This window comes from Mustela nigripes, chromosome 12 (genome assembly GCF_022355385.1).
Source record: "Mustela nigripes isolate SB6536 chromosome 12, MUSNIG.SB6536, whole genome shotgun sequence".
Classification (NCBI taxonomy): Eukaryota; Metazoa; Chordata; class Mammalia; order Carnivora; family Mustelidae; genus Mustela; species Mustela nigripes.
Genome location: NC_081568.1, coordinates 98,163,021 through 98,172,450, shown reverse-complemented (window position 1 = coordinate 98,172,450; position 9,430 = coordinate 98,163,021). Strand labels below are relative to the sequence as shown.

The following is a 9,430-nucleotide window of genomic DNA, read 5'->3' as shown; positions in this document are numbered from 1 at the left end:
TTCCTAAATTCAAAGTCAGTGTGACTTGGGGGTCAGAATAGCTAGCTTCAAGCATCCTGTATGCAGTTAATGATATCTTACCAATAAAATAAACCTTGAATTTATATAATGAGATTTACATGCTTAAAGGAAAAACAAGAGTTCTAGGTGGGACACTGGCAGGGAGCAGGGGTCAGGAAAACCCAACTAGCCAGAGCATTAAAAGGTAAAATAGCAGAGTAATTCTTCTCTAGAAATAAGAGGGGGAGGGGAAAATAGCAGGAAACACCGCTATGTTATAAAAAAGAAGAGGGAATTCCAGTGTGAAGTGATCGTTTGGGTAGTAAGCTTGATTTACTTTCCCCAAGATTTAATTACGCTGGTACGTGGAGTTTAGGAACGGACATATCTTTGGACAGCTTCATTTCCAAAAGCCACTGCATACTTAGCTAGTTTCCCAGGCAAGAGCAGGTACACTGCCTTCTGGATATCTTCAGGGGTGAGGGTACAGCGATTTCTGAAACACATCAGGCTGCAGGCTTCCATAGAAATGCGCTCAAAGATGTCATTGATCAGGGTGTTCATGATGTCCAAGGTGCGAGATGATATGCTCCTCTGGGGAACCACTTCTTTTAGGACCCTGTTAACGTAGAGTGAATAATTTCTATGGCCAAAATCAGTGCTGGAATGTGATCTCTTTTTGGAGATTGGGCTTCGATGTCCTCTGGAGCACTTGTTCTTTTTGGTGTTGGATCTGGCCATGGTAGATGTTGTTCTCCTTGGCAGAGTGGAGAGGAGAAGGGCCTAAAGGTGGGGGGAGGGGAGCGCTCATATTTATATTGGCATGCGACAATCAGCTTTTGGGGCTTCTGTTTGATTGGAGGTTACTCTTCCTATGTCACAATCACCTAGCAACAGCAATGATTTGTTGTTAAGGGGAAAAAATCTTGTTCTTGGCCAACCTAAAGCTTTTCTAAGAGGATAGAGTGTTGTAGAAGGATTGAGCTTGGCTTCAGGGCAGAAGAAAGTGTTCATTTCTCCTACTTTATTTCTTGGCAGTTTGGAAGCATAACATACAATATTTTCAGAATTGGACAAATCTCATCAAACTGGGGAGCTGGTAGCATTAACACGAAGGGAAAAGTACCCTAAGACTTTCATGGGGGAATCTCTCTGTTTATAAAAGTTTTCATAAGGTCATTTTATAAGCAAATGAACAATAAGCCATTAAATATATTGAAGTGATTGTTTTATAATAAAAGTAAATATGTATAGCTAATCTGCTTTTAAAAATTCATTTAAAAATAAATCCCACTTAAAATGAATCTGAACCCCCAACTCCTTATGAGCACCTGTGTACAAAAGGAGACTAAAATGAAAACTGCCCAATTTTACTCTTTATTTTATGTGAACTTTGTGCCTTAAATTTGTGTCATGATATTAAGACCATTCTTGAAAATTTCACATCTTTCATTACATGGTTGGCTTTTTACCTGATACTGAAGTTCTTCTGTCATTATTAACCAGGAGGGTAGGGTCACTCTCACTCGTTTGTTAAATTGATATTCCTGCTAAGAGGAAAATAAAAATCTGCATTCCCTTCTTCAGCAAGTTCACCCTTGGATAAAATAAAAAATAAGCAGAAGCAACTATAAAAATCGCAACTCCCAGGCATTTCAATAGTTCACCATTGCCGCAGCTATTAATGCTACCATGAAAAATCCTTCCCTGTGAGCAGCTTTACAGATAAGTGAGACTGGAATGCTTTGTGTAAGTCCTCCCCTTGTTCTGCCACTCAAGAAAGCAGAGCTGAACTAAGGTGAGTAGGAAAAACGTCATTACAGGGACAACTTCTAACTGGTTCTAATTGCTAAAGACCTCAGGCATCATTTGTGAATGTCCGTTCTTTATGTATTACTAGCAACACACCTCATGCCGTGTGTCATGCTGAGTTGGAGGCTGTTGCTTCCATGCATGCTTGGCGGTGACGGATCCTTAGTCAGCTCTCCCTAATTTTGCTTTCAAGATTTCTCTAAATATAATTGCTTAGTTAGCTTAATTACAGCGTAGCTCTATTTGTGATCATTTAGGAGAAGCTATCAGGTGGAGAACGTCCACTCCCTATTCTTCACACACCCAGGCTGAAGAGCTTTTACTAGGATAGTCCTCCTGGTCTCTTTCTGCTCCTCACTTCCTCCTCCCTGGGACAACCGTCCTTGGAATCAGTGAGGTAGGGGGAAAGTGGGTAAGCCTATCTCAGCCCCTTCAGGACTCTTGTTGGGATGTGATGGTGGGCAGTTCTGTTCCCTGGGGCTGGATCATTTTCTCGAGCTGACCTTGACTCAGTAGGTTGTTTTGCTTCATGCAGAGGTGCTAAAAAGAAAGCCTATTGTTGCCCCACACGTAAGAACAATCCTCCAAAAGTTCATCAGTAATAAAACTGACATTTTGATGCTTGTCTTTCTAAACCCTGTGATTCTCAATCGGTTCTATGCCTGTGTGGGGAGGAAGGAGGAGGCAATACATCACAGAAGCTAAAAGAAAAAGGCTTTCAAGACAAAACAGCAAGCTGCATGCTAAAATACTGATGACCAGAAATTCAGAAAATCAGCAACACTGATTCTGTAAAATTTCTGACTACTTGAGGGTTAACCCCACCGCCCTTTTAAAATTTAATGAATGATTCTAAAATATGTATTAGCTCACCACCGATATGCTGGTTTTTCTTTTCCTTCTCTCTTCCTTCTCCTCTAGACAGTCTGGAACAAGGGACAGACACTGTTTAGCATAATGACCTTCAGGAGATGCCTGTTGGATTATCAATTTGGACAGTGGAGCAAATCTGATTATTTTGCATCTATCTGCCCTGGGAATGAGCACTGTGAAGCCCTCCAACTGTCCCTTTCTCCTCTGACCTCCCCCTCAAGGTCATTGCGTTAGAACAAAACCTGACATCCTTAGCAGGAGACACAGGAGAGCCAAAGGAGTGATGACCAATGTACCAGAGTTCTGGGGTCTGTGGTTTCTGAGCTGATCAAGTGCAGCTGGAATCTAAAATTAACGACCACTTTCTGAATTTTTCCAGGCTCTTGTTTTGTGCTTGATCACACTGTCTCTCTGGGGCATGGCTTGTACGTCTTCCATGAACAAGTATGAATACTACTGGGGTTACAACTGCTTATTCTTTCATTTATGGTTGAGAGTCTAGTAATGACTCAAAGTCATAACCAAGACTCTCAGGGATTAATCCACAATAGCTGTGGCAAGGTGATAGTAACTCAAAGCTAAAACATGCCCTGACAGATATTAGTGTGCTCTGGAAATAGTTCTACAGCCACTGTATTAGTTTTCTACTGCTGCTATAACAAACCACCACAAATTTAGTGCTTTAAAACAACAACAACAATCATCTTAAAATTCTAGTGGTGGGATCAGTCTGAATGGGTTTCACTGGGCTAAAATCAAGTGTCAGCAGGGCTGTATTCCTTCTGAAATCTTTAGGGGAAAATCTGTTTGCTTACCTGTTCCAGCTTCTCTTGACTTTTCCTTTAACTTCAAAGCCAGTGATGGATAGTCAAGCTATTCTCAGGCTGCATCACTGACACAGACTCCTGCCTCCCCCTTTCACTTACAGGCACCCCTGTGAGTTCAGTGGGTCCACCTGGATAATCCAGGATATTCTCCATATCTCAGTATCCTTAGTTTCATCTGCACATTCCATTTTTCTAGGTGAGAGACCATATTCACAGGTCGGGGTTTGTGATACACACAGCTTTGAGGGGCATTATTCTGCCCACCATAGAGCCACCATAAACAGAATGACATTGTCAGACAAGTTCTGGGTCACCAACCAACCAGAAGTTAGAGAGAATAATACTTTCCCTAGGAGATAGACCAAAAATATAATTTAAAGATACTTTCTATATACAGGCTAACTAAGTTCCTTGTTTTCGTTTTCTAAAAGTGGAAAGCTATCTTGTATTTTTGCTTTCCGTGCTTTGCCTTTACTTTATAGGCCCCAAATATTAATTTTATCCTTGGAAGCCAGAGTCTGTCTTGACAGTAGAGGGGGAGATATTTGTATTTCTTCCCCCATCATTCTCAAATCTCCTTCTCAATCTCTTTTCTTCTGCTTGCTTTCTCACAGGATGGACTATTACTCAGAGGTAAAAAAAAAAAAAAAAAAAAAAGAGAGAGATCTTGCCATTTGTAACAACATGGATGGCCTAGAGTATATCATGATAAGTGAAATAAGTCAGACAGAGAAAGACAAATATAGGGCTTCACTTATAAGTGGAATCGAAAAACCAAAACCAATAAACAAACAAAAAACAGAAACAGACTTATAAGTACAGAGAACTGGGGGTTACCAGAAGAGAGGAGGGTGGGGGATGGGTAAAACAGATGAAGGGGATTCAGAGGTACAAAGCTCCAGTTCCATCCACGGAGACGAATAGTCCAGCACAGGGAATATAGTCAATAATCTTGTCCTAACGTTGTACGGACACAGATGATGATGACACTTACTGTGGTGAACATTTTGTAATGTACACAATTGTCTACTCACTATGTTGTACCTCTGAATAAAATAAAACACTGTATATCAACTACAAAAAAAGGCAGAGCCGTTTGCAGGAAGGGGGTAGAGGAATACAGGTGAGTAGAGAGGTGAGTGGGAGAGAAGAGGGTGAGGTGAAGATTGGGTCCTGAGGGTGACCCATGTTCTCTGGTCAGGGGACTCCAGATCCAGAGACAGGAAAAGATGTAGACTTGGGTGTAAACTTGTTTTTGTGCATTTAAATTGAGGCAAACTTGAGCCTAAAGCTTTTTCAGTGCTTGTAAGGAACAGACCAGAGAGAGCCCACTTTGTTGTGGTGTCTTGCCTGTCTTATAGTCCCATGTTTGGGGCAAGGGGGACTAAAACAAACGTTCTTCACTGATTTGTTGACAATTTTGTGGCCTAGGTCTTTCTCTTTGACTTGATTCTATGTTGTTTTGCTAGGTTTCTGAGGCTGACGTCCCTAATCTCTCCAGTGCAGAGCCCTTGCCCTCCCACAGTGGGGTCACCTGTGTTCTCCTTTGGCTAATCTGAAATCTGGGTCATTGTTCTCAGGTGACCCAGGGAAGAGTAATTAGATTAGCTTTGTGCAGAGTAAGAACATAAAGGAATTAGCCTTCAAAGGAAGTAGAATGTTGTCCAATTACTGCTGAAGTGCCTGATGAGTCTGAGGTTCTTCAGCAACAAAACAAAACCAAATAAAACAAAAACCAACAGAAAACGTTTTGGAACAACAGAGATAAGAAAAATTTTAATTTCGTTTTGAGTTCTAATTCACACACTATAGTAAAACATCAGTTAACTAAAAACATAATTAAATAGTTCCTGAATCAATAGATTACCATTGAAAATAGATTTTCCTCGAACAGTAATAAGAGTAAGTACTCATGAAGCACACAGAATAGGAAAAAAAGCTGCTCAAGGTCATCTGGCCAGGAAGGTGGGGAGACAGGAGACTAATGGCAGCCATTTGGACATCCAGGCTGGGGCTCTTAACCACTAGACACATGGCCTCTTAGTAACCGGCCAAGGAGGGAGTCTGTTCCATGCTGGAGAAAAGGAATGAGCAATAACATGGAGGCAAGGAGTCACAGCTCTGCTCAAGAACAGAGAAAATGGTTTTGTAGAGGGGTAGAGGGGTAAAGATAGAGGGGTTATATCTGAGTGCTGAGAGACAGAAAGCTGGGTTTAGTTTACAAAATGTCTTAAATTGTAGTGTAAAGTGTTAACATGATTCTGTAAGTCTTTGAGAGTCATCGAGAATTTGAAGCATGGAATAATTGATTCAAAGTGATGTTTGGAGAGAAGTGATCTCTGGCTGGGTCCAGGTGGGATTAGAACAAGGGAGGTGAGAGAGTCCAGCACTGTCACTGCTCAGGCACCCATGAGTGGGACAATGAAGGCCTGGAAGGGGCTAGTGGGATCGGGAAGAAGGAGCTGTCTTTGAGAGAGCTCGTAAGATCTGATGTTTGATTTAGTATTGGGAGAAAGGAGAAGGAAGCCTCAGCTAGAACGCTGACCTTTCCTGGGCACTGACCATATGTCTAGACACTGTTCTAAGTATTTCCCAGGTATTAACTCGATGAGTTGTCACGACAACCGTGAGACACAGATCCCATCACCAGCAGCAACTCCTTTGCACAGGGGTGTGGGGTGGGGGAACAAAAACCTGGAGCCGTGATGTAACTTGCCTCAGATCACACAGTCAGTGAGTAGCAGAGAGGGGATTCAAACCCAAGCATCTGGGCACAGACCCCATGTTTCTCCCTCACCGGCGTCTGGCTTCTCTTATCATCTCTTCTGGGCACGGGGCCCTCCATGTGTGTGATTGACCACTGTGTCATTTTGCACCTTCACGAGAGTCGGGGGAAGCAGGCAGGACAGTAGTATTTCCTGCCACACAGCTGTCGACTGGGCTGTTGCCAATAAGCAAGTAGAAGAACCAAGACTGGAACATGGATGTTCTGACCCCATCTCCAGGGCTCTGGCCAAAGCTTCATCTCTACATTATGACTGGAAGAAAAAAAGTAAAGTTCATTAACCGAAATAGTATAGTTGGAGCAATGGGGAAGATGTAATTTTAGAATTTAGGATGAAAAATGTGATATTAAGCACTCTCAGGAAGTTGCTTTTCTCACTTCACATTCAATGGAATCCCTGAGGCAGTGGTGTTTCTAACGGAGGGATCATTCCTTTCCTCAATGAGGGAGAAGATTCTGACAGCCATCAAATAGCTTTACATTCCAGACAGGTCAGAAAAACACACACACACACACACACACACACCTCCTCCTAGAGGGAAAGCATGATAGATTCTAAATTGGGAAAAATGGATTTTAGGAGGGAAACTTATACTCAGAGAATCCTAGTAAGCTTCTAAAAGCTTCTCTTCTTCAGTTGTCCTAAGACAGCCTTTCAAGCTGGTTTACACATTAAGAAGCCAGAAAGCTAAATGTCTTCAGCATCACAAAATTAGAGGCTGATAAGCATCCTGAGGGAATCAGGTTCAGCACGAAATAGCTGAACCAGAAAGCAGGGATTGTGTGGTATCTTGGTTTAAGTACATAAAATTGTTTCCCATCCTACAGGATATAATAAATTCTTGACTTGGTGATACTCAAAGAAAAAAGACCCAGTATTCCTGAACTTAATAAAATCTCAACACTCAGTTCAGTTTCTCTCCTGGGTCCTGTGAAAGAACACAAGTCTTTCAGCAACTCAGACTGAAGATGTTCATACCAACATCGGGTTCTGGTGCTTTTGCGGCTGAATTTTAGGACCAGCCTATGGTGTAGTGCCGTCTCTCTGAAATCTCTTTAGGCAAGGCTGTGTCACTACAGATATCTTGGAGGAATGATGTCATTAGTGAGGCTAGCTAGCTCTGGAGTATGCTGGAAGCTGTCATCTGAGGACATGCTCTCTCCATTCTGCTGTGGCCTGAGATTCCAATATGTGATTCATGTCTGCAGAGTACCTTGTACTTTCCAGAATATCAGGAGTTCAGACATTAAAAGAATAATATTGTACCCTGCACTGGGCCTGCTCAGGTTCCCCGATGAGGTCCCATGTCTTCTCTCTCACAGGAGAATGCATTGTGTTCTCGTTTTCCCACAAGGTGGGTTGAGAGGACATCCTGTCTCAGAACCAGAGACTATGGTTGCCAAGCGTCTCTGGCTCGTGGAACACATCTTAGCACACTCACTGTTTCTCAGCAGTCCGATGAGGGACATTGTGATGCAATTGCGGGCCCTCAAATAACACTTTCATTCCTGAGTGGCGCTTCCAACAGAGCTGCACATTCAGGAAATGTTTTGCCTTTATGGCATTTTGTCTTCACTGTTGAGAATCAAATCACCTTGAGGAAGTCGAGACCACAAAACAGAAGAGAAGCTTAAACACTATCCCCTTCAGTTTCCCTGACAATCATTGACATAAGCAGGGTAACCCACTTGCTTTACAGATGAAATTCTACTTAGAGAAGTTAGGCCCCTGACTTCAAAGTTGCATAACCCAGGGGTATTGTAAAGTTTAGAACTTTCCACTGATTTTTGTTGCTGCAACAAAGCGTCCACCCTGTAACCTTAGTGGATTCAGTGGGGTACCCTTGACAGTCTCTTCCTGGAGTTTAGCGGGTCCTTGTTTCTTGTAAGCATCTATGATGTAACCCTAGTATATATATTGCCTCATGGGAGTTGCCTGACTCTGTTTTATCACATTCTTTCTAATGGCCATGAGTCTAGGAATAGGACTTGAAGAGGCAGCGGAGATCCCATGGGCCAGGGTGGGTTGGGAGGTGTGATCTACATTGCCATGTGCTGGTGGAGGCTAGTGTCAGGAAATATGGAAATATTCCCCCCTATCCCCACCCCTTTCAGCCCAAGCCCTTCATATGATGGACTACTTCAACCCAAGAATTGTAACCATTAACAAGCAGGACTTAAAAACTCAGCTGCTTTCAGTACAAGTAAAAGACTATTTTTTAGTACCTTGGGATTAGGGAAGGGGTTATAATCAAGATGCAAAGCATAACGGAAAAGGTTGACCTTTTCCCCTGTATTAGACTTAAGGCAATTATATGATAAATGACACTGTAAATAAAATCAAGTGACAAGCCACAGACTTGGGAGGAGATACTTGTTAAGTTTGTAACTAATATTAAATAAGTATTGAGCATGCGTGACAAAAAACCCCCCAAACTCCTATAAATCACTATTTTAAGTGATAACCTATTATATAAATGGGCAAATAATATGATCAGGCAATTCACAGAAGAGATTCCTAAAAGGTAATGAGGGGAAAAAAGATGAAGCTCAACTTCTATAGCAGTCAGGGCAAGGGAAATTAAAACCACAGGATTTATTTCACACCCAGTGACTCACACAAATGAATTATCCTGATAACAGTAAATGTTGGCAAGAATGTAAGGAAATAGTTGCTATTATTATGCTGTATAGTGTAAGCAGGAATGTAAATTGCTACGATCTCCCTGGGTGGAGACTTTGGCCATACCTGGTATGTGGGAAGATGTCCATGTCCTACAATATGGCACCCACTCTGGTAGAGCCCTTCTAGAGAAGCCCATGCTCACAGGAGTCAGGAGACAAGTACATGGATGTCCTGTGGAGCAAGGCTTGTTTAAAAAAAAAAAAAAAAAAAAAAAAAAGCAGGGGTGGGGAGGGAAGCTGTCCCTCGGTAGGGAAATTTCTGAATAAGCTATGGTTTTTCATACAGTAGAAGAATCTGCAGCAATAGTAACAGATAAACTGGGGTCTCCATGCACAAAACTCAAATACTGCTGAGAATAAAACAAGTTGCAAGAGGTTATGTAAAAACTGAAGCATAAAACAACAGCATAGATTTAGATATATGGAGCACAAATATGAAAAATACATG

At 42.0% G+C, this 9,430-nt stretch overlaps 1 protein-coding gene across 1 annotated transcript; it reads right to left on the bottom strand.

The window, feature by feature from the left end:
• Window positions 1–372: 372 nt before the first annotated feature.
• LOC132028164 (histone H2B subacrosomal variant-like) lies at window positions 373–741 on the bottom strand. The gene has a single exon (XM_059416775.1). It carries the CDS (start codon window positions 739–741, stop codon window positions 373–375), a length of 369 nt encoding a protein of 122 aa, XP_059272758.1.
• Between the last annotated feature and the right edge of the window lie 8,689 nt (window positions 742–9,430).

Excerpts from the sequence above, each read along its gene's own strand:
- LOC132028164 (XM_059416775.1), bottom strand. The coding sequence starts at position 741 with ATGGCCAGATCCAACACCAAAAAGAACAAGTGCTCCAGAGGACATCGA.